Genomic DNA, 25,299 nt, shown 5'->3' on the forward strand with positions numbered 1-25,299 from the left:
TCTATTATGTTTCATTCGAATTTCTCTTTCTTTTCTTCCTTTTACCCAACGTGTTTACAGCCTTTGCTGTGGGGTCTCATAATGGCCGAGTCTTTGATTTTGTGAATATAACCATGCAAAATGTGTAATGAAATGTAAAATGCGCTATAGGCCTAACGTTAGATATCCTGAGAAAGTAGAATAAACTGGTTGGTTGCTTCCTAAATTCCAAACAGAAGGTGAAATGTCGCCACCAAGCGGCCAACACCTGTAGCATCACGCTAGACCTTTGACTTGGTCACGTGATAACAACAAGGAAGTGGTATTGCAGACTCGATAAAAGGCATGAGTTTTATTCAGTGTATATGCTTCTAATGAGGTTTATAATTACTTTTGAACGCGTATGAAAATAACACCAGTAAGCGTTATACTGCCAGCGACAGCCGCAGCGCACCTTAGGCTGTTAACACCTGGTTAGGAGATGGGTGTGAAGGTGTTTAGGAGTCCTGCCCGCCATGGCTACGCCGTGGAGGGATCCCCCTTCATCCCCACCAGGTTGGCCTGCGCTGCTTCACAATACTACGGCATTGCTGGTGAGTATAATGTCCGGAAAAGGACAGGTATGTCTAAATGTGGACTCCGTTTATGTGGACGAATTTCAGGTATCTAAAGGTACAGAAACGAAGGTGTATGATGTGTGTAAATAAAAACAGTATGATGATTCAATGACGGGTCAACCAACATCTACAGGCTGTTGTTATGGATTTAGCCATCCACTCAGAGGGCAGGATAGTGTGGTGCCTCCCAAGTGAAAGGTAGTGGGTTAGATTCCCCCGACGTCCGCAGCCAACTTAGTCATCCTTCAGCAAGATGACCTCGAACTCTGTCTGCTTCATCTGAATTCTCCCCAAGTTTCTTTGGGTATCAGGTAAACATGCCTGGCACATGACAATAGTAAATAGTTTGTTTCCTTCTAGGTTCTGGCACACTGCTCGTCCTGGAAGAGACGGAATCAGGGATCGCTCTGGTGAAGAGGTAGGACTCAACCACTATTCTTCCTTTATTCCTTATTTGTCAGAGTCTCCATCTCAGTGCACACTCAGTCCAAATCTGTATGTACCCGTATCTATCTGTAAGCACCTGAGTATCACTGTGCGGTATTATCACTGCATGAATGTTCCGGGGGCAGGATACTGTAGCAAGTGGTATTTGACTCCCAGCCCAAAACGTACTGGGTTTGATCCCCCAATGTCCGAAGCCTACCCTGGGGGCATCCTTGAGAGAGATGACACCTAACCCCTACCTGCTCCTAATGAAAGTGTGTGTGTGTGTGTGTGTGTGTGTGTGTGTGTGTGTGTGTGTGCGTGTGCGTGTGCGCACAGCTGTGAGTGGAGCGACGGGCTGTTCGACGTGGCGTGGAGCGAGACCAATGAGAACGTGTTGGCTGCGGGGGGCGGAGACGGTAGCCTGCAGCTCTGGGACTCATCGTCCAATCACAGCGCGCCACTCAGAGTGGCCCGTGAACACACACAGGAAGTAAGACACACACACACACACACACACACACACACACACACACACACACACACACACACACACACACACACACACACCAATGCTTGGCAGAATAACAGCAAGGTCACGTTGTACTCATCCACTTGTTGTACGTGTGTGTTTGTGTGTGTGTTTGTGTCTCCAGGTGTATTCTGTTCACTGGTCTCAAACCAGAGGAGAGAACCTGTTGGTTTCTGGGTCCTGGGACCAAACGGCTAAAGTGGTAAGGCTCACTGTCTATTTGGTTAACTGTCTTTCTGTCTGTTTAACTGACTTATTCTGACGGTCTGGCTGTTAGCCTGGCTGTCTGTCTCTCGGTCTTTCTTTGTCTAATCTTTCTTTCTTTTCTTTCTTGGATTTTGTCATCAGTGGGACCCAACTCTTAGCAAATCACTGACCACACTCAAGGGTCACGAAGGGGTCATCTACAGTACTGTCTGGTCCCCCCACATCCCAGGATGCTTTGCTTCTGCCTCAGGTGAGCTGGGGCCTAGTCACATGGATGGAAAATATCTATAACTCTGGCAGGTGATGAGAGATGAAAGATACAAACAGATTTAGGAAAGAAAGAGAGATTACATGAATGAAATATTGGAAAGTGAACAAAGGGGAAGGAAAATAACGATGAAAGATAAATGGGTTACATTTTATATCCACCTATCCAAACATATTAAGTTACCTGTTGTTCAGAAGAAAATGATTGAATACCCTCTCTTGCCACTAGGGGTCAGTCTTGTTGTATTATTTACCAGTTCTTCGAGGTAATTAACATTTTTTGACCATACATTACCAGTGCACTACACATTACCATTGCACACTTAGTTTATATCTTTTTTTATTTTTTTTGCTTCAATAAATAATGTATTCATTAGTGTTTGACATCGATGGGGCCTGCTGCCGCACACCTATACACACACCCACCTCCAAATGAATTGACCCAATGTGATTCAAATCTGCTTGACTTTCAAACTGCTTGACTTTTAAAGAGCCTTCAAACAATCACGATAAAAAAGCGAGCCTACCTGATCTTTGGTATTTCCCCCATGCACCCAAAACACTTAACAGCCTCTCTAATCAGCTCCCCGCGTTTCCTTATCCACTTCCTGTTGCTCCTCCCTGCCCCTCGCTGGGCTAACACCAGCTAGCGGTTAGCTCCATCACGCGGCCGTGAAGTCAATGAGTGTGTAACCGGAGGGAGGCTGGGGCTTATCTCATCCACTCTGAAAGGGAGTGCAATTTTATTACGTCCAAGATCCCCCCCCCCTTCTGACTTAGTGGGAGCTGTTATGTTACCCCCCCAGGTTGATTGAGGGGCCCTGCTGCAAGAGGAGTCTACTGATATAAAGACCCCTACTGCCTCTGGCATCTTCACCTGTGAATAGCACTTAGCGCCCGTACCACTTGGTTTCTGCACACTGTCATTATACTGTGAGTGGATCTCCGGTCCTGTTGTGGGTCTGGTGCTGGTTGTGCTGTCCGTCTGTATTCATGGGTTGCGACCCAGGCTGCAAACCAATGTCCCTGTCCAAGAGTGAGTGAACCCCCGTCCGAGCTGGAGAACTTCTGCTGTAGTTAGAAAGCTTGAGCTAGGATGCGCAGCCAATTTAATACCACTAATCCGTCACAGCGTTTTCCGGCGAGATGTTAAGAGTTTTGCTATTTTACAGAGCGTTCCCTCGATATGACATCTTAATACATTTTAGTCACACTTCGTGAGACCCAAAGTCAACTATAGAAGGTAGTGCTATATGCTCTCCTTCTGTCAGAGGTTCTTTTCAGGGTTGCATTAGCATCAGATAGCAGTCACAGTGGTAGACCCATCTCATCTATTTTACGCCTCCCTTAAGTCCCCCCGTCTTGGTATCTAGTGCCCACGCGCAATCAGGAGTGGGTTCATTAGATTGAGTTTTAATTGGTTTTTCATAGTGTGTGTTTTCTTTCCTCTTCTTCATGAAGAGAGATTGTGAAGAGGTGTCGATTTGGGCTTCTAAGGTTAATAGAATACACCATGTTGTATTGAGTTTTATTAAATCAGGTGATTGAAGGGAAAGGGAACTATTAAAAAGGTACTTCTTGTTTCAAACGAAATGGTTAGATCCATCTACAGTAAAGCCATCTGCCCCGCCACCTAGCAACATTTCCAATCAACAGTTTAAGTGGCGCAAATATGAGTCAAATATGAATGTTGTACTTGTTAATGGAGGTCTTACCGTACCTTGCTATCACATCCAATAAGGTTTGTCTTGGGTTTGTCTTGAATCTCCTTGGAACTCTCCAATGCTAGCTTAATAAAATCGTTAATTTTAACTCTAACACCTGCTCTCTCCCTCGCCTCGTAGTAGGCTAAGTGACCCCAGGAATCCAAACAGAGTGGTGTACGCTTAAGCCAACGCTTATCAGACGCTTTGTACAATCTGGTTTTGTGTTGGCCTGTTGTGGCAGATCTGATCAGCGCTGGAGATACACGGCGACAGGTCTGTGTCCCGCTGGCGCTCCCCACTCTAACTCGTTCAGTGACCGGCAGCCCTGCTAGCATAAACCCATTAGGGCTTCTGTAGCTGGATGCTAAACCGTTCCCGCTGCTTATCCCCTCCATGTTTTCCCCTCTGATATCGTTCATCAGGCTAACTTCAGCGCACAGATGCACTCGTAATGCTGTCTTGGGAAATATAATTGTTATAAAACAAAAGGGTAAATTGGAGAGCTAAACCATTTCATGCTAGGACGGTAGCCTAGCTGGCCTATAGAACTGCGAGAGAAGTTTATGGCTGCTTTCCCTAATTAGTTCCTATTGCAATTGATGAGCTTAACTTTGAGGAGACACGCTGTAAATAGTGGTTAAGCAGGAGGAATTGACCAAATTGGGAATGTGCTGAGCGTTCACTTTAAAGGTGGAATGGCCATCACAACGTGTTTTATGGGAGTATATTAAATGATACATAGTCTAAAGCAATTCCCGTGTACGATACTGTGGATGAATGCTAATAGCGCTTTGGTTAAATATAACTCTTTAATTTCAAATAAGCATGAACAAAACAAGATTCTGATTGGGCTTGATCATTGTGTGTTTGATCAGTCCATACAAACTACACTTCAAAAAAGATGCAGATCATCCTTATATCAAAATATATTGTATGATATGAAACTTAACTAATGTGGAAGACTTAGTTTGACATTGTGAAGAGATAGCCAAATATATTTTTTCCTGAAAAACCCAGTTCTCAGTTTCTTTGTCCAGAGGGCTAGCCTGGCTAAAGCCTAACGTAACTCACACCACACACACACACACACACACACCACACCACACCACACCACACCACACCACACCACACCACACCACACCACACTACACACACACTGACACACACAAACACACGCACGCACGCACGCACGCACGCACGCACGCACGCACGCACGCACACGCACACGCACACGCACACATAATAATGAGAAAGATAGGTGTGTGTGTGCGCATGTGCGTTTGTGTCTTCACAGATAAGATACAATTTACTAGTTCAGCAACCCTCACCAAGACCTTTATCAGTCAAGATTGTAAAACGAAAATGTCAGTCTTCTCATGCATGGAATACCAGTCCCTTCTGGTCAAAAGTTGTGCGGTTCAGTCCATCTTATCTTAAGTTAGTAAAGTTGGGAAATTTCAGTGGGTCCTCTACCCTATGATTCACACCCAAATTGTGCAGCCAACTTCAAGTGTTGATTTCTGTTCATGAATGTGTCGATCGCATCACTTTCTGTGGTGTGCGGTCACCAGAAATGTCAAAGTGTCTCAGATGATCAATGAGCATGTCCAATATCAGCAGTCAAATCAATGAAACCTTATTGGTATGGAGCTCAAAGGTTGTATAAGCGAAGGTGGGGGACATCACTTCTGTTTGTCTTTGGCGCGAGATCCCAAACAAACAGAGCCAGCTCACCCATCCCTTCCGTGTTTCGTGCATCCAGTAAAAACGATCATGAACGCAGCGCAAAACCCCACAACACCCACCCATAGTCGGTGATTGGAGAGAGTCTGCGTGTGTGTGTCGAGGAGTGTGGATGTGTGTGTCGAGGAGTGTGCGTGTGTGTGTGTCGAGGACAGTGTGTGTCGTGTGTGTCGTGCGTGTGAACGCCCGTATCCCTGCCCGCCGCCGGCGCCAACTCCCGGCGCTGTTGTATAACAGCGGGGACATCGCCGGCCCTCGCTGATCAATAACAGCCAATCACCCGAGTGTTTTTTCCCCCCCAACACTTGAGATGTATGATCCAATAACAGCCGCGGTGGATGACAGACAGGAAGTCGTACTTCATGTGGCGTGTCACGCCCCGGTGGAGCCCGCCGTCGCCGAGGTAACCCAGATCCAGGCGCCCAATCTGATTCTGACCGACTTGGGCACTTTACAGTTGGCAGTTTTCCATCCACTGTGTGTGTGTGAATTTGTGCGTGTGTGCGCGTGCATGTGTATTGTGTCGACTCTGAGCCCTGGGGAGGGCTGAGGACGGTGTGGCCGTTTGACCTCCGACCACAGAGGTGCTCTCACCCCCTCTCACCCAGTGCAGAGCACATTGACGATATATAATAGCTTCAAAATATAAATATAGAATAACTCTGCCTTTTGCAGCGTGGATGTGATGGCATTGGGGCTAGGGGTTCTACGATCCACACGGTCATGAGGAAACCAGCAAGGTCTTGGTTAACCTCTGCTTCCTGTTTATAGCTGTATAACAATACCCATTTATCACAGAGGTGTGTGTGTATGTGTCGGAGATGGGGAGTCTGAGACTCGGACTCGAGTCGCACTTAAGTCGCACAAACGGCACGCAATTAATACTTTTTTAAATCTACGTTTATTCATGTATTTATATTAGGGATTGGCAACGATCCTCGAATAGCCGAATAGTCTGTCTCTGGGGGTGGCTTGGTGGGTCTGAGCTGCGAAATTAACCCCTTTTTTTTTTTTTACCATTATGATAAACTGAAATGTAGGAGTCCAGGGTAGAGACACCCACCCAATAGAATCAACTTTATAAATTCAGATTTGTGTTCATATTTATTTTGCATCATGATCCTCTTACACCTGTCTTAGTTGCTTTAACATTCTGTTATATAAATATCATTGTTGTCCCAAAAGGGGAATCCGTTTTTTGCAGCTGGATTAATTCAGCATGGTACACCTCTGACAGCTTACAACGAGACAAGCTGTGGTTTATGGCGGGGGGGCGACTGCCTGCACCTATTCAGGAGACCCATCCACACACAACACAGTGAAATGGAGAGATATACACACACACAAAGGCAGAAGTATGCATACAGGGCCACGCTCTACTGAGAACAAGGTCCCTCTAGGGCACACACACACACACACACACACACACACACACACACACACACACACACACACACACTGCGACAGAACCTGTCCGCAGTACAAAGTGTATCTTTGTGAAGCAGCCTACAGTCGTTAAATTAACACTTAATCTCTCTCACTCTCCCTTGTTCTCTCTCTCTCATGCTCCCTCTTCATCTTGCCCTCTTCCCCTTACTCTTTTCTCTCTACCTCTGTAATAGTTCCGCTCCCTCCCCGTTTCTCTCTTAATCTCTCCGCTCTCGATTCAATTATATTCAGAAGAGCTTTATTGGCATGGAAAATATTCATTTACATTCCTTAAGCAGTGATCTCTCTCTCTCTCTCTCTCTCTCTCTCTCTCTCTCTCTCTCTCTCTCTCTCTCTCTGTCTCTCTGTCTCTCTGTCTCTGTCTCTCTCTAGGTGATGGGACGCTCAGGGTTTGGGACATCAAGAGTGCTGCATGCCGATTGGCCATCCCGGCCCACAAGTCCGAAATCCTGAGCTGTGATTGGTGCAAATATGACGAGGTATGGCCCGCACCATGCAGTTGAAGCACTTTTGGGATCTGACTGTGGTGGTGCTAATGTCTATCAGACACAGCCTATAGCTCTCTCTCTCTCAATTAAATTAGAAAGAGCTATTTTGGCATGGACAATTTACAGATACAATGCCAAAGCAGTTTAAAAGTACTACAAAAAGGTAAAGAACAAGCTCTCACTGACTGACTCACTTACCCACTCACTCGCAAAGAAACAATGAATGGGAAAAAAACTTCTGAATATATTTGATGAATTGTGTGCATTTACTGTAGAATGTTGTGGTTACTTGGTGTGTATGTTTTGTGTGCAATATTCTGTTGTGTGTGGGTGTTGTGTGGAGGATGTCCTATTAACTGTGTGTGTGTGTGTGTGTGTGTGTGTGTGTGTGTGTGTGTGTGTGTGTGTGTGTGTGTGTGTGTGTGTGTGTGTGTGTGTGTGTGTGTGTGTGTGTGTGTGTGTGTGTGTGTGTGTGAGTGTGTAGCACATGGTGGTGACGGGGGCGGTGGACTGCAGTGTGTGTGTGTGGGACCTGAGGAACCCCCGGCAGCCCGTTTGTCAGCCACTGGTCGGACACTCCTACGCCATCCGCAGAGTCAAGGTACACACATACACACACACACACACACACACACACACACACACACACACACACACACACACACACACACTATCGTGACCACCCACACATAAACGCACACCCAGACACACTATCGTGACCACGGACACACATACGCACACCCACACACACATAGTGCACACACACAGACGATCGTGTCCACCCACACGCACACACATAATTGTGACACACATACGCACACACACGATTTTGACCACACACACACACACACACACACACACACACACACACACACACACACACACACACACACACACACACACACACACACACACACGATCACGACCCCGAAAACACATACCCTCAAACATACACATACAGACAGACACACACACAATTAACATAATTTGTGAGGAAACGTCTGTGGATGTACTGAAAAACCGACAGTGACAGCATCAAAACACCCACCTAAATGGAATTAACAAGACACACCGACACACACCCGCGCAGACACACAACACACAAATGTCTTGAATTAAGTGGGTGTGTGCAATTTATTGAGTTTGTGTTTGCAAGCTAGTTAATCTCTCTCTCTCTCTCTCTCTCTCTCTCTCTCTCTCTCTCTCTCTCTCTCTCTCTCTCTCTCTCTCTCTCTCTCTCTCTCTCTCTCTCTCTCTCTCTCTCTCTCTCTCTCTCTCTCTCTCTCTCTCTCTCTCTCTCTCTCTCTCTCTCTCTCTCTCTCTCTCTCTGTCCGTCCCTTACCCTTTGTGGCCAGACATCCCTGATCGATTGCCTTTCATCAGAGATTAACTAGTCCAGCTAATCTATTGCTGATGAGTGTGTAGTGGCAAAGTCAATGTGTGTGTGGGTGCGTGTGTGTGTGTGTCGGCACATGTGTGTTCTTTTTATAGTGTTGAGAGAGAGAGAGAACAACAGAATTTTAGCGATAAATATATACAATTGTTTTGTAGCTCTACAGGGCCTCCTAACCCAGGTGTTATTTTTCCCACGTAACCAGGTGAGCAAAGACAAATTACGAACTGTCCCAGTCAGCACTGTGGTCTGGTGGCGTGTGTTTAGACTTCTGTCCCCCTGGGCGGAGTCGACCGGAGCAGGTCTGCTTCCACGCTGAATCAGAATAAATGACAGCGAAGGAGAGGGCGTGATTTAGAGATAGAAAGGGGACATTTACCAATTCATCCTACCTGTGTTGATGTTATTCCGTGTCTCTCCCTCTCTCCCTCTTTCTCTCTCCCCTCCTTCCCTACCATTCTCTCTCTCTCTACAGTTTTCTCCCTTCAGTCGGACGGTGTTGGCATCCTGTTCCTATGACTTCAGTGTCAGGTAAGCGTTACCCTTTAATTGCCGCTTCCCATGTAATAAACGGTGGGTTCTCATTGGTTTTAACCTCCCAGTGGGCGGAGCCAACAGGTTGAGTAATTGGCAGGCCTAATCGTAAAGATTCAAAAATTTGAACGTCAATCTTTCCTTTGACAGGTTAATCTAATAATAAATGCTTCCTTTTTACAGCTGTCAAGTTAAATTATTTGAGTCCCCTCTGAATCTCGCCATTGCTTGCTCTAGTGTTGTGTGCGTAAATACCCAGTGTGCTATCTGATGCCATAGAAGACGTCATCTTTCTTTTTGTAATCCTCCATTTATACAATGAAATTCATAAAATAATGTTTGGATACATGTCATTTAGGAGCAGGTAGGGGCTGTGCATCAAACCCCGTTAGACCTGCTCAAATCACATAACTAGGCAAAGTACTGTGATATTGTTTTCATTATTAGCAGTTGAGTGATTAAAAAACACCTTATCAACGCTGCTTTTCCTAAACTCTACAACAGCGTTAAAGACAGAGTTTTTGATTACTTTTTAACGCCCCATCGATTGCGTTAAATCGCTTGCTAAGTAACGCTTTTTCCTAACTGTCAAATAAGCTCCTCATCTTGATTCTCGCAGGCAGTAAGGATGAACTTTCTTCACCCAATCAACGATAACCCTAGTCAGATCACTGCACTCTGTTAATGAAAAAATTTCTGATGGAGCTGATAGTAATGTCATCGATATAATGAATATATGTGATATTATATTTTACTATGTTAATCGATCATTACATGCTATGAAAGCCGGATTGTGTGATGATGCTTGCAATTAGTATTAAAATAGCCTATTCGGTCCAATTGCAAAAGTTAACTCTTGAATGAGCCACCTCCGTGATCGAGTCTTCATAAGAGATGAATGATCAACCACCGCAAGCGAGTCTTCAACAGTTTGACCCCTCAGAAAGTGGGTTCAATCTGCGTTGTATATTAGACAACTATCTGAGTTAATGTGGATTTTATATTTAAAGTATTTGGATGACACCTAGTGGAATATACGGTGTTATGACGGCAAAAACGCTGTATTTTACCTAGATTTATATAATGCAGGTATAAAATGAGGTTTCGTTTTGACCCTTTTGGCGTTCCATATATCCTCTAAAACAGGCATGCACACACACACACACACACACACACACACACACACACACACACACACACACACACACACACACACACACACACACACACACACACACCACACACACACACACACACACACACACACACACACACGCGTACACAAACGCACGTACGCAAACTCACAGGTGCCTGCTTGTGGTCTTTGTTTGAGAAAAAGGAGGCACCTGTCACCTGCTATCCCGTGTGCACACAGACACACACACACACACACACACACACACACACACACACACACACACACACACACACACACACACACACACACACACACACACACACACACACACACACACACACACACACACACACACACTGCAGTATGTACCCTGAAATGCTGGTTTGTTCCTGTGTGCTGATCCAGGTTTAAGTGACCCCTTTGACTTTGAGCACAGAATTTTATAATTCCGCTCATTGCTTTAAATAATGGCAACCAACACTTTCTTTCAGTTTTATATTTATCTAAAACAAGCGTTTTTTGTTTTCAAATAGTTTCATTTTCAATTATCAACTTTAGCAACCTTTTCAAACTGCAAATTACTCTGCTATAAACTTTATGTATAAATGGAAACAAAACAAACCTTTCAGAGTTGTTGATGCTACATTTAATTTCGTCCAGCCAAAAGATACATTTTATTGGATTTTTCTAATTTTGTCAAATAAGTTTGACATGATTTGATTAATTAAAATGTGGGATGACTTTATAACAGGATATCTGCATATTTAATTCTGCAAGCACTTTATTTGTCCACATTATCTCCAACCACAAGCTGCGTGCTACAGCGCTGATATCCCTTTTGTTCGCTGCTTCCACTTGTGTGATTATCTGTTGGGATTGATGGTTTTTGAAGCCTACCGTGTTTGCCCTTTTCTGGGTTTGGATGAAAATAATCATATTAATGTGGTGCTGGGGAACCGGAACTCCTGTTAGTCCTCTCTAGTCTACAGTGGATGGAGGACTTAGTCCTGGGAAGACTGGGGACTCTAGTGGAGTTAGGACTCTAGTCCTGGGAAGAGTCTACTGGGGACTCTAGTGGAGTTAGGACTCTAGTCTTGGGAAGACTCTACTGGGGACTCTAGTGGAGTTAGGACTCTTGTCTTAGGAAGACTACTGGGGACTCTAGTCGAGTTAGGACTCTAGTCTTGGGAAGACTCTACTGGGGACTCTAGTGGAGTTCGGACTCTTGTCTTAGGAAGACTACTGGGGACTCTAGTGGAGTTAGGACTCTTGTCTTAGGAAGACTACTGGGGACTCTAGTCGACTGAGGACTCTAGTCTTGGGAGGATTGTGTGTTAAAGTCCTCTATTTAGGACTCTTATCTGGACTCTAGTTTAATAAAGACTCTAGTGAGGACTCTTATCTGGACTGTAGTTTAGTGAAGACTCTAGTGAGGACTCCAGTGACAATTCTAGTCTAGTGAGGAGTAGTTATACTGAGGTCTCTAGTCTAGTGAAGACTCTAGTAGGGATTCTACTCTGGTGAGGACTCCAGTGAGGATTCTATTCTAGTGAGGATTCTTCTCGGTTGAGGACTCTAGCGAGCACTCTAGTACTCTAGTGAGGACACTAGTGAGGACTCTAGTACTCTAGTGAGGACACTAGTGAGGACTCTAGTACTCTAGTGAGGACACTAGTGATGACTCTAGTACTCTATTGAGGACACTCGTGAGGACTCTAGTACTCTAGTGAGGACTCTCTATTGAGGACACTAGTGAGGGGACTCTAGTACTCTAGTGAGGACACTAGTCCTCTACTACTCTAGTGAGGACACTAGTGAGGACTCTAGTACTCTAGTGAGGACACTAGCGAGGACTCTGGTAGAGCTGCCCCAAAAAAAGATGTTCTTAGTCGACTCAAGCTGATAGTCGACTGACCGTCACACTTTTAATGTCATTGTTTGAATATACAATTATCGGGCATCAGAAAATGGTTTGGTGTGCCTTTTAAATATCCTTTTTACCAGCACACTAATAAAGCGGGCCCCCTATTCAGACCCTGACACATTGGTTCTGAATGGGTCGACAATTTTTCCTCATGTTTTTTGTACACAGTATAATTGCCCAAATAGATGCCGTAGAGCTTGTTGCATGTCAAAATAAATAAAGGCGGAAACTATTAGTTTGTATCTCCATGTACGGCTAAAGTGATAGCGATGTCTGGGGGGGGTTCACCCTCGCGGGCGCGTATCAAATGAACCCCTGGTGTGTGTCCGGTCCCGGGGTTGTGTGGGGCTCCAACAGGGGAGCAGTTATTGCAGTAGCGGTGTCTGGGACCAGACGCCTATGAGTTGATCAGGGCTCGTTGAGACCACGGATGCATTCGGTTGCAACGCTTAATCATTCCATCTTTTTGCGCGACTAAACGTCTAATGAAATATGAGTCGACCACGCCCCTTCCTCCTGACTCATGGTTAGTACACTATGAGGGGCACTGGACTCCTGTATCTGCTGAAGACACCAGCCAGGGTTTTCCCTGACGGCTCATGGAACAGGTCTCAGTGCGATGGCTCCCTGTGTTCCCCTGTTTACACGGGCTCCATAATGGACACCCATTGAGTCATTGATCAGGGTATTGAGAGTAGTTGACGCGGCACCATCTGTCAGATGTTTACCCAAGATTGTTTTCGGCAGATAGTGTTTGAATCTGTGAGCATACACTTGCGTCATTTAGTAGTGATATCCGGTTCTTTCTATCGTTCTTTCTTTCATCATTCTTTTCGTTGACCGTTGCTCTTTTTATTTTCACACTTTTTATTTGTTCTCGTTTTTCAGAGTGAGGTAGAGAGTATCTGTGGATACCTTTTGTTATTCTGTCATTCTTTCCTTGCTTCCTTCCGTGGGTGTACTTTTACTATGAAAACAGCAGAAGCTGTACATCACGTTTTTTCTCTCTCTGCTCTTTCATACCTGTTTCCACCATGCCTTTAATTACTCTCTTAGTCACAATCATTCTCTCACACACACACATTCGACAGGTGGTTCTGCAGTGAAACACAATAGAGGTTAAATAATAATAAGTTACCATGGAGACGTCGGGGAATGGACCTTTCCAACCTAGTTTACACAAACACGTTTTTATTTGTACTGCCATTTGTCCATGTACACTCTCAAACAAAAACAGACAAACATTTACGCACACACACGGCAAAAACACACACACTGATGCATTCAGGCATAAATCCACAAACACAAACCAAAGAGCAGCGAACAAACCAAAATGTGTTTCTAGATCGGTAGATGCGTGTAACACATGAGCAGAGTGCAGGTTGAATCTCCTTTAGAAGCATATTTCTCAACCATGCTGACTTTAACCACACAAGACAAAATACATAGTTATGTATAACCTTTCACTATCCGATACCCTCATGGTTACTCAACATGTTTTTAACTACGGAGATGTTTTAAACAACCAACACCCCGCCAAGGCTTCCAGGTAACCTGAATCGTTTGTGCTAAACGTGGTCTAGTCTGAGGTGAAATGTCAGCCCCGAGGTAACAGTCAGTCTAAACATTCAACCTTCTAGTCCTCTCTGTTTAGTCAGTTTGGATATGATGTGATGAGAAAGAACATAACTTAAGCTTAGTACACACCAACCAAATACCCAAGAAGAAGAGAAAAGTTTAGAAGTTACGTTTTATTCATGTTTCTCGAAATGTTTACGCAAATATACCCTTTTTTTTATCTTCATTAGACCCGACTATCTAGCATGTTTTGGGGTTTGGTTGAGCAGCTATTTACTGAACATCTGTTTGAGATGAGAACCACAGGCTTCAGTGAACCTCAAGCATCCTATAGTGGTCAGCATGATGGATCTGGACCCGATAACTGTCCATGTGCACTGACCTCACATATATGTGTATCTATATATATATATATATATGTAGATATAGATATAGATAGATGTAGAGAATGTGAATGGTACTTATGGGGATAATAGAGTGAATGGAGCTCATTCAGAAAGTGGCTTAAAAGCACTTGCAGTGAAACGGTCCTGATGGGAGGATCTGCTGAGTCAGAACACACACACACACACACACACACACACACACACACACACACACACACACACACACACACACACACACACACACACACACACACACACACACACACACACACACACACACATACATACATTAGAGTGTAGACACACATACACACACACACATACATTAGAGTGTAGACACACACACACACACACACACACACACATTAGTGCGTAGACATGCACGCACACACAGAAAGAGTCTTTCAATTAGTCTGATTGGTTGAGGTCTGGGAATAGTGTTTTATTGGCTCATTCACAATTTAAACTCTGTCTCACTGACTCTCAAGCTTTCTCTATCTACCCTCTTCCTCTCTCTCTACCCTCTCTTTTATTCAATGGCAGCTTTTAACATAGACCATTTTAATCTCCAATACATTGACAAAGCAAGTAAAAATGAAAGTTGCATCCATAAATGACAAAATGCACTAAAATGCAATACTACGGTGTGGTGTGTCGGTGACCTGGTTGTCTGCATATGTTTTTAGGTTCTGGGACTATAGCAGCAGTCAGCCTCTTCTGGAGACAGTGGAGCATCACTCTGAGTTTGTCTGTGGGATAGACTTCAGCCTACACACACCCAACCAGGTAAAAAACACACACACACACACACACACACACACACACACACACACACACACACACACACACACACACACACACACACACACACACACACACACACACACACACACACACACACACACACACTGTACACACATAATCAGGTCACACACACACACACATAACTAGGTCACACACACACGCATAACTAGGTCACACACACATAACCAGGTCTCACACACACACACACACACATACATGCACATACAGACAAATAATAAAATACAGCTCAGTCTATTCGTTAAGGCAAGGCAACTTTAGTTATATAGCACTTTTCATACACAAGGCAGACTCAAAGTGCTTCACATATAAACATTGTCATACAATAAAATGTATTAAAAATGAATTAATAGAAAAGAAAACGTATGCAAAAAAAATTGTAAAATAGATGTAAAATAAAGGCAAAGTTAAAAAAGCATTTTAGAAAGTGCAATGTGTTTAAGATCAGATCAACATTCTCTCTGGTCTCAAACCCTTTCCCTCTCTCTGATCATGTATCTCTCTGGCAAAAATAGAAAATAAAGGCATAGTTAAAAATGCCTTCTTTTTTTTAAGTACAATTTATTTAAGATTTAGCAGAAACCTAAAGCAAACATAAAAGTCTTCAGTCTTGTTTTAAAAGTGGTCAGAGTTGGGGCAAGTCTTAAATCCTCAGGGAGTTTATTCCAGCTATTTGTTGCATAGTAACTAAATCCTGCTTTCCCATGTTTCGTGTTTACTCTGGGGATAATTAACAGATTGGTCTCAGAAGATCTTAGTGGTCTAGAAGGCTTATGTTGTGGAATCATATCAGTTAAATATTTTGGCCCTAAACCATGTAGGGATTTATAGGTTAGCAACATGATTTTAAAATCAATTATCTGACCTACAGGAAGCCAATGTAAAAATTTAAGAATTGGTGTATACGTTCAAATTTGTTGTTCTTTGTTAGAACTCTAGCAGCAGCATACTGAACAAGCTGAAGTTTCTTTAGAGTTTTTTTTGGGAGACCTGTAAGGAGACCATTGCAGTAATCAAGCTTACTAGTGATAGAGTCAAAAAAAGGGATTGCTTTAAGTGACGGACTGAAGAGCACCTTCACTGCGCAGCCGCAGATACAGAGGGAAGTGTCATGTAAAAATATCATTAGTACGTAGTACAGCAAAGTAGAACTTCAAAATCGCACTCTCCTTTAAGGAACTCTTTCTGAACATAAATGAGCATATAATAATCATCCATTTTTAAGGTATTCGTTATAGAAAAGACCATACATTTTCTTTTTTAACGCATGTTTTAAGTAAGTGATGATCCTTCAGACTCCCTCGCTGCTCCCTTGTGTGGGTCCACATGACACATCACACACAAAGAGTGAATGAGTTCTTTAAGAGATTAAAACATTGCCTTTTTTAGGTTACTGAATAAAAGGTTATCTGTGACGCATACAATAGGCATAACACGATCTGCCATGAGCTCTCCATAAAGATTGCATTGTCCTCTGCATCAGCAGGATCCAGTTATGTGAGAGTTATGTGCATGTTTCTGCACCCCCCCCATCAGCATGAGAAGATGTTCTCCCTGCCTGCCACCGTCTGGAAGGTGTCCCAGAGGCATCAATGAACCCAACCAACTTCAAATTGATGTCTTCCCCGAGGTTCTGGAACATCTAATTGACTTCCTGACTGTCTTCTGATGATGTTGTTGGCATCATGCATTGTGGTACAGGTGTGGAGCATCACATCAGGCCTCAAACATCACATCACCTGCTCAGTCTTCCAACCCAAAGGATTTGAACTATTTCTGATCTGAGTTGATCAACCTCTGGAGCTGTGAGAGGAGAATCCCGTTCTTGCAGAGCATAAATGCAGACCTTCTGTTTCACATGCACAGATCCTCTTGGACGGGCCAACTCCATGCCAATATACCGCAAGCCTTGCCCTTCTTCTCTGCCAACTTCAAAGGCTGCCTTCAGGCGAGGAATGACTAGAGTGAATGTGCTGGAGCCAGCTGAGACAAAGTCATGGTCATGAGCGGCAAGCACCCGGTCACAACACCGTTTGTGTCCGACCGGTAGAACTCAGCATGGACGAAGTTGGACTTCTTTGTTCCAGCTTTCAACACTATCTTCCACTCTCTTATACCATTAGTGAAGCATCAACATCACCATACAGTCCCTTCACTCCTGACCTCAACAGGTGGACGAATGTGAATCTCAAGACACACCAGGGGAATGCTGTTTTAATGTCCATAGAGTTAATTTTTGATAGTTTTTGAAGTATTAATGTAGTTAGTAATGTGAGGGTCTCTGAAGCACATGCTGGTGAGTCTTTTGAGAGATTTTTACAAACTTCACCATCTGGGTTTCCTTCAAGGTGCACATCCACCTTCTAGAGACACACACTTGACCAATGTCTTTTGCATCCTCAAACACCAGTTTCAGAATACTGCAGATTGAACCATCCTTTGTACTTTCCTGTACTTCTTCTCCGGTGTGCAGGGTTCCAGTGTTTCTGTCCACAAAACCAACGGTTGGTCCTGTTGTCTGACTAGGACTGCCCTTTGCTTGTATGGCAGGTTGATGTGGATTGTCCTGGTCATGAGGAGCCAGATTATGGTCAGCGTCATCAGGGAACCCTAAAGCCCTCTCTGTGTCTTTGTCCGTGTCTACAATAGTAGTGAACAGTAGTCACCACATCACCACCCAATCTTGTACAATCACTACCCCAGGTTCTTTCAATTACAAACACATTCTATTTAAAACGCTTCATCCCCGGATTCATCAAAAATTATCTGAGGAACAAAACTGCTTTCTCAGAACCCGCTGGATCTTCTCTGAACTTCCAGCCTCTGAAGGCCTTCCCTGCTGCATGCAGTAGTGTCATGTGTTTTCCTGCCCATGCACTTACCGTAGAGACCTCCAAAGTAGGAAGCCTATCAACTAGAAAAGGGAATGTTTGTATTCCGTCAGAACACTGGTAATGCTGGTAACTGGACCGGGAGTGCTCAATCTTGGTCAGTTTTCCAGTCAGGTTTATTGTTAGGCTTTAAGTTTAACAGCATTTCTTTTTCGGGTCTCGTTGCGTCTTTTCAACAGTGCATTGCTCCTGTAGGGAGACTGTAGGCAGCGGTGATCGATATTTCCATCCTAAAGTTTTCAACCATGTCTCTAATGTCCTCATTATTGAACTCGCCACCTTTTGTTAGTGGAAGGTCTCTGTGGCGGACCGGGACACTGATCAAACTGATGAAGGGGTCAACAATGACACCAGGTTTCCAGTCACAATGCTGCATGTTTTCATTATGGCTAGGACCTCATTCTCAATAGACTGTTCAGTCTAAGTCCATTATGTCCACACCATAATGACCTGAAGATGGGAGGCCAAGAGGTGTTGTTGGCTGAAATATTACTGCCTTATCATTCTTAATATCCAGGTCCTTTTCACTGATGCTTTCCTCAATAGTAGAGGAACTCTTACTTTGGTTTCAATTCAACATTTGGTCTGGCCATTCGGAGAAGGTATCTTTACTCTCTTGGTGGAGTGCACTGCTCGCCCATCACCGAACTTCAAAGCCTTTCCACCTGCTGTGTGATTTATTCGATCGGCTCTTTCTCACTCTGGGCATTTAAAAAGCATCTTAGCCACGTTTCGCCGTAAATAGTTCTTGCGCAAGCAATGTCAACTACAGTGGGATTTTGCACTCCTCTACTGTGCTTGTTTATTGCATCATTTCTACATTTAAATGTAGTCTTTTACTCAATGGTAGGTGCTCTGGCAAATTGCACATCTGGACCATTTCCCATACTCATCCATTGGATTTGTTCCGGGTAAAACCGGTTTCAACTGATTGTTCATTAAGCTCTACTTGTTGCCATCTCTCCTTTGTTCAGGGTAGTTGGCAGCATCTTTGATCACTGAATACCAGACATGGGGGACTCGAGTCACATGACTTGACTCGAGTCAGACTTGAGTTGCAAATTTCAGGACTTGAGACTTGCTTGACTAACACTAATAAAAGACTCGACTTGACTTTGACTTGGTCTTCATGACCTGAGACTTGACTTAGACTTGAGATGGATGACTCAAAATGACAATTTTTAAAGTTAGATTAAGTTAGAAATTATGTTGTATTGATAAATTTTAGATATATATATTTATTTTATTTTTAAACATGATCGGGTGATTTTACAGTGCAATGCATTTTGGAATGTTTTGCAATAGTTTGAGTTATTTTTAATGTTAAGACATTGTTATTGTTAATGTTGACATAAAACTAAATTTATGAACCACTCTCTTTACAGATCTTTAAAGGTGGAAACTGGGTTAGATCATCAGATTTTTGTATGACTTGACTTGGGACTTGCTTGAGGCTTGAAGGTTATGACTTGAGACTTGCTTGTGACTTGCACATGAGTGACTTACCCCCACCTCTGCTGAATACCCTCTATCAAGAGTGGCCCTGTCTTTTCGCCAAAAATCCACCGTCCGTTAACTTGATAGCATAACATTCTCAATAGACTGCATTGGGAATAGCCATAATGAATTTACGTATCAGATTATGTCTCCGTTCAAAACCCACAATAATTTTTTCCTGGTTCGATTACTAGAAATAGGCTCTCAGAGAAAGGAGAAAGCATTATTATTCACGTACTCTAGGAAACATTGGCCTGTAGTGCCGACTGCTATCAAGATGAATGACCAACACATAAAACACAAAGCGCTAATTGTGTCTTTCAACGTAGTTAACCACTATTGGTGTAATAAAATCAGCATAAGGCTGACCCCCCCCCCCCCCCCCCCCCCCCCCCCATGTCCTACAGCATGTGTAGTGTCCATTGGGAATATGACATTTTAGCAGCGGTGTATGTGTATCATCCCATTCAGCTCATCCTCATCCTCATCTTCAAACCGCTTGTCCGGGGTCGGGTCGCGGGGGCAGCAGTTCTAGCATGGGGCCCGAGGCTTCCCTTTCCCGGGCCCCATTGACCAGCTCTGACGGGGGGATCCCGAGGGGTACCCAGGCCAGTGTTGAGATATAATCTCTCCACCTAGTTCTGGGTCTTCCCCGAGGACTCCTCCCCACTGGTCGGGCCTGGAACACCTCCCTAGGGAGGCGCCTAGTGGTGGACCACCTCAACTGGAGGTAGCCGCAGCGAACAATCGCCCACAACGTAAAATTACCTCTGGTGTTACATTTACAGACCAAATAACTAAATACAATTATTTAATCGATCAAAGAATTTGTTCACTTGCCTACTCGATGCTGTGGTAACGTAAGAAGTACGTACATCATATTAGAAGTGTGTACTGGCACCTTACACAGGCAAGTAAAGGGCGCCGTAGTTTGGAAAGGAAAGGGTCAGGAGAGGTTATTCATCATATAAAAATAAAAGTGTGCCAGAAATATGGCACCCAAATATACACCCACAGTCACGAATGTACACACACGTACACCCAACCAGGTCCCAAACCTACTTGCTTCTTAATGTTAAGGGACTCACGCTCAGGAAGGACTATGGGACGACAACATGCATAGGGGTCCATCCCAGCACCCCTCAGCTGGCAGTCAAACAGACACCAGATTACACACAAACATGCATAAACGCCCACACACATGCCTGCACACACCCACACCAACATTTCCGTCAGGGAGAAAAAGACAATTAACCAAGTGGCAAACTGAAAAGGCCATGCATGTCAAATTAAGGCTGTCTCTTTCTGTGTTTCACACACACACACACACGCACGCACACGCGCACACACACACACACACGCACGCGCACGCACGCGCGCGCACGCACGCGCGCGCACACACACACACCAGACAATTGTATTGTTTCCTTTTCAAGCGGGCGCTCCTGGATTGAGGAGCAGAGTCCAGGAGCTCTTGAACAAACAGGACTTGAGGTCATAGGTCTGAGGACGGAGAGGTCCCGTGATTCGACCTGATGGGGGAGGGGGTCATTATGTCGTGTTGGGGATGCGGGGGCGGGGATTTGTCTGACATCACAGACACCACCCCTCAAGTACCAATCATCATCTGCCGGCTGCCGGAGTCCCTTCCCTGCCCACTCAGTCGCTTTTGTTCAGTGTGACAGCGACTGTGTGTGTGCTTGTGTGTGTGTGTGTGTGTTTGTCCATGTCTGAGGCAAGTGTTTGTGTGTGTGTGTGTGTGTCTGTCCGAGGGGATTGTGTGTGTGTGTGTGTGTGTGTCTGCGTGTGTGTTTTGGCGGTAATGAGCTGTATTGTTAGCTGTATTGTCATCAGACATGTCATTACAGCAAGCTGTTGAAGGAGGACACACACGCACACACACACACACACACACACACACACACACACACTACCAAGTTTAGCTCTTCATATGCGTGTCTCTTCCTCCTCCCTCGCCCATAACCCAGACCCATTCTGATCATCTTCTGAAACGTCTTGTTTCCCAGGCTCCCTTATCTCCTTCTCTCCCCCCCCCCCCCCCCCCCCCCCCCCCCCCCCCCCCCCCCCGGGTGTTCATGAAGGTTTTCACATGACAATCATCGCAAAAAAGAGTGCCTTATTCATTTATAACAATGGGACGATCCAAATGGAACTGTGGCTGTCTTCTGACATGAAATAAGTCATTATGTATAAGATACATCAAATTTCCGCTTATGCAATAATATTGCAGAAAAACTGGACAGTTTAAGTAATTTTTCCGAGTTGGCGAAGCAACTTCCGATCTCAGTGACGTCAATGGGCCAACTTCTTTCTGGCAGCACATGTATGAAGCAGTTCACTCGGATACTAGGAACTGTTGCAGCCAGAGGGGTCCCCCTGAAGGCCCATGAAATGTACACTTGTGCTCCCCGTCTTATCTGGGCATCGTGCTTCATGACGTCTTTCAATCGCGTGTGTGTCAGCTTTGTATGCTAAAAGGGTTTTCAGGCAGTTTTTTTTATCTGTACTGAATTATTTTTAAATAGGTTATTCTGACTCACGTAATCAAGAATGTTCAACTTTATCTGTTGCCTCTTTTTTTTGTTATGTTTTCTGGCCAAAATAAGACTTGAAGAAGAGAATGTTCTTGTCAAAGGAAAAGAAGCACCACATAATGTCTAAGGGGGCATGTCTTCTATGCATTTCAGAAACAGAAACTGTAGTCAAACCGTCTGAATTCTTTCAGGCTATAGGTTTTCGCTGTAACCGTGGGCTTGTTCAAAGGGTTAGGGGCCTTTGTCGTAGCGGTTTCTTTGAGGTTCTTACTCTCTAATTATTTTTCCGTATCATGATTTAGAAACACCTATCAGAAAATTATGTTTCTTATTGTTTAATGTCCTCTTCCCTTTAGATCCCTTCTACTGCCCTCGTGCTTTTTCTCAATCTTCCTCACGCAGAGAAAATTATTTGTGTCCACAGCTGCATTCTCTCTCTCTCTCTCTCTCTCTCTCTCTCTCTCTCTCTCTCTCTCTCTCTCTCTCTCTCTCTCTCTCTCTCTCTCTCTCTCTCTCTCTCTCTCTCTCTCTCTCTCTCTCTCTCTCTCTCTCTCTCTCGTTCTCTGGCTCGCACACGTTTGGTCTTTGATCCGTTGTGCTGCAGTCTTGGCTGCCTTCTGTGTATTTCAATTGTGTGGTGGCGCTAAAGTTAATTAGCGATGGGCGATCGTCTCCTGAAAGAAGCGAGTCACTGTCTTGGAGTTTTGCTAACTCACCCCCACCCTCCCCTTGCCCTGGTCATTGGTTCTGTCCATCTCCAACAAGCCTTTGAAAGCCACAGAGAATACTGCTACAGGGAACTCAATACTTTGTTATAATTGTAACGTAAAAGAAAGAAAGATGAAAAGCTTTTGCTTTTCATTTTGCTCACATTAGCCTAAACAAGCCAAAATGTTTAAATATATAGATTGATAGCATTATTGATATAATCATCAGGGCAAAAAGTTTATTAGTGATTATCAATATCTTTTGTAATGAAATTTTCCTTTGGAAATACTTTTTGAATTCTGAATCGCCAACTCACAAATATTTTATGTTTACCACTAGGTTAACAGCTTGAGGATAAAAAAAAAAGTGCCCTTCTAGTTGAGTTGGCCATCGTACGTCAAAAGCTATGTGAAGATCTGAAGAAGTCGGAGACAGTGTTCAAGTTCACAATAAGCTGGTAAAAACCAAATATGCCCCTAATCGCTCAAAATTTATTTCTGGGTTATCTTTTGCACTGAAACATCTTGTGATGTTGCAAGTTTGTTCTCATCTTGCAACATGAGAACGAGTATGAATATTCACACTTGTTATTCCACAAGTATGAATATTCAATCAGAAAGCAAATTTTACCCATGATGGTGTTAGATTTCAGCTTATTTCTAAAACTGTTCGTATAGACGTAGTAGTAATTTTTGAGGTGGAAATCAAGGTAACTTGACAGGTTGGATCAGAGGGTCGAATAGATGGTTTATTCAAGGATGTAATGCAGCACAGGTACAGACTTAGGTGGAATAGTCTTAGTGTAGGAGTTGATGAGCAGTCTCCCGACATCCTCCTTGGCTGTCGATCCCTCTTCTCACCGAACCAAAGGGTTGTAAAGGAAGTATTATAATAAAGAAAACGTGAATAACAGGAGAATAGAAGCACTCTCACCCTTGAAAAGGTATATGGCCCTGGCTATGTCCCAGACGACCAGGTTGGTTCATACTTGTTGAGACATAACAAATGGCGAAATGTTGGAAATAACACCTTGTTTCAATATGAGAGGCACTGGCCTGTTTCTAGACCAAGAAATGTGAACACAGGGAGACACTAAAATACGCCAACATTCTACAATGGTTTGCACAAAGCAAACTTGATTAATCATTTATTTGGAAGTACGAAAATGTTGTAAACCGATATGTATTCCCAGAATTGACATTTAAAACCTAATGCAAGGACAATAACTCTACTGCCATGAGTGTTTTGCTCCTGATGTGATGCCAATAAATAAATGAATGTTTGCATGCATAAATGAATTCATCTCTCCGGGTCACTCGATAGCTGATTCTCTGTTGCTCAGAAGTTTATTTTCCTAGGATGCTTTGTGACAGGGAAGCCAACCGATTTAACATGCTCAGATTCTGGCAAAGGGCTTTGCTGGGCAGGCTCACATAAAAGAGCCGGGGAAGACTTTGGTGGCGTGTCTTCTAAATTATAACCCCGGGATCCATAAAGGCATGTAATTCAGTTGATGGCCATATCCCTCCTGAGTATCCCAATGCCGTTGGGGTAGAGAGGAGATAACGACTGCTACCCTTCTCAGGTCTCAGTCCCTCCGGGGCGAGACCGGGCCTTTTAAACGTCTGAGGCGGTGTCATATTAGGAAGGAAAGAGAATAAGATAAATGAGCAGATAGCGTGTGTGGTTAAATACAGATACACCGTCGGACTAGGGTCCAGACGGCCAGTCCATTTCCAATCAGCCCCAGAGGCAAACGGAGCCTTTAAATGAGACCGTTCCCCCCGATGTGATGGAAGACCGTCAAAGGCTGAACCTCTGATGAAAGGGCTGGGCTCCCCCTCTGGTGACACTGAGGTCCCCGTCCCTCGATGTATAGTCTTATTTGATCCATTTTGAAGTTAATACGTGTCATTAAGGAGCAGATGGGGAAAGACGTTGTAAGACTAACCTGTGTGTGTGTGTGTGTGTGTGTGTGTGTGTGTGTGTGTGTGTGTGTGTGTGTGTGTGTGTGTGTGTGTGTGTGTGTGTGTGTGTGTGTGTGTGTGTGTGTGTGTGTGTGTGTGTGTGTGTGTGTTTGTGTAGGTGCTGGACTGCTCCTGGGACGAGACAGTGAAGATCTACACACCTGCCTGCCTTACAGCTGGAACACACACTGCTGGACCATAGAAAACACACACACGTGCACACACGTGCACACACACGCACACACACGCACACACACGCACACACACACACACACACACACACACACACACACACACACACACACACACACACACACACACACACACTCCTCAAAAATGCCTGTCTGCTTTTCAGGCGTTGAGAGTAAGACACTGAATTTTAAATGTTTACTTTGGAGACACTACGATGATTATGAGATTAATGCAGATCGCTTTATTGAACACTGAGAAATATGGTGTCCATTCTGATGACCACACAAACACATCATCATA

The 25,299-nt window shown here is 44.2% G+C and overlaps 1 protein-coding gene across 1 annotated transcript; it reads left to right on the forward strand.

Moving 5' to 3' along the window:
* The first annotated feature begins 249 nt into the window (after window positions 1-249).
* On the forward strand, window positions 250-25,097 carry pex7 (peroxisomal biogenesis factor 7). Its single transcript, XM_056580875.1, has 10 exons — window positions 250-572; window positions 957-1,014; window positions 1,362-1,515; window positions 1,679-1,756; window positions 1,903-2,011; window positions 7,299-7,405; window positions 7,899-8,015; window positions 9,283-9,338; window positions 15,054-15,153; window positions 24,926-25,097. The coding sequence occupies exons 1-10, from the start codon at window positions 461-463 to the stop codon at window positions 25,007-25,009; spliced, it is 975 nt and encodes a 324-aa protein (XP_056436850.1). The 5' UTR covers window positions 250-460; the 3' UTR covers window positions 25,010-25,097.
* The last annotated feature ends 202 nt before the right edge of the window (window positions 25,098-25,299 follow it).

This window comes from Gadus chalcogrammus, chromosome 21 (assembly GCF_026213295.1).
Source record: "Gadus chalcogrammus isolate NIFS_2021 chromosome 21, NIFS_Gcha_1.0, whole genome shotgun sequence".
NCBI classification, from domain to species: Eukaryota; Metazoa; Chordata; class Actinopteri; order Gadiformes; family Gadidae; genus Gadus; species Gadus chalcogrammus.

Excerpts from the sequence above, each read along its gene's own strand:
- pex7 (XM_056580875.1), top strand. The coding sequence starts at position 461 with ATGGGTGTGAAGGTGTTTAGGAGTCCTGCCCGCCATGGCTACGCCGTG. Across the intron at positions 2,012-7,298 it reads ATGCTTTGCTTCTGCCTCAG|GTGATGGGACGCTCAGGGTT; the intron begins GTGAGCTGGGGC and ends GTCTCTCTCTAG. Across the intron at positions 8,016-9,282 it reads ACGCCATCCGCAGAGTCAAG|TTTTCTCCCTTCAGTCGGAC; the intron begins GTACACACATAC and ends CTCTCTCTACAG.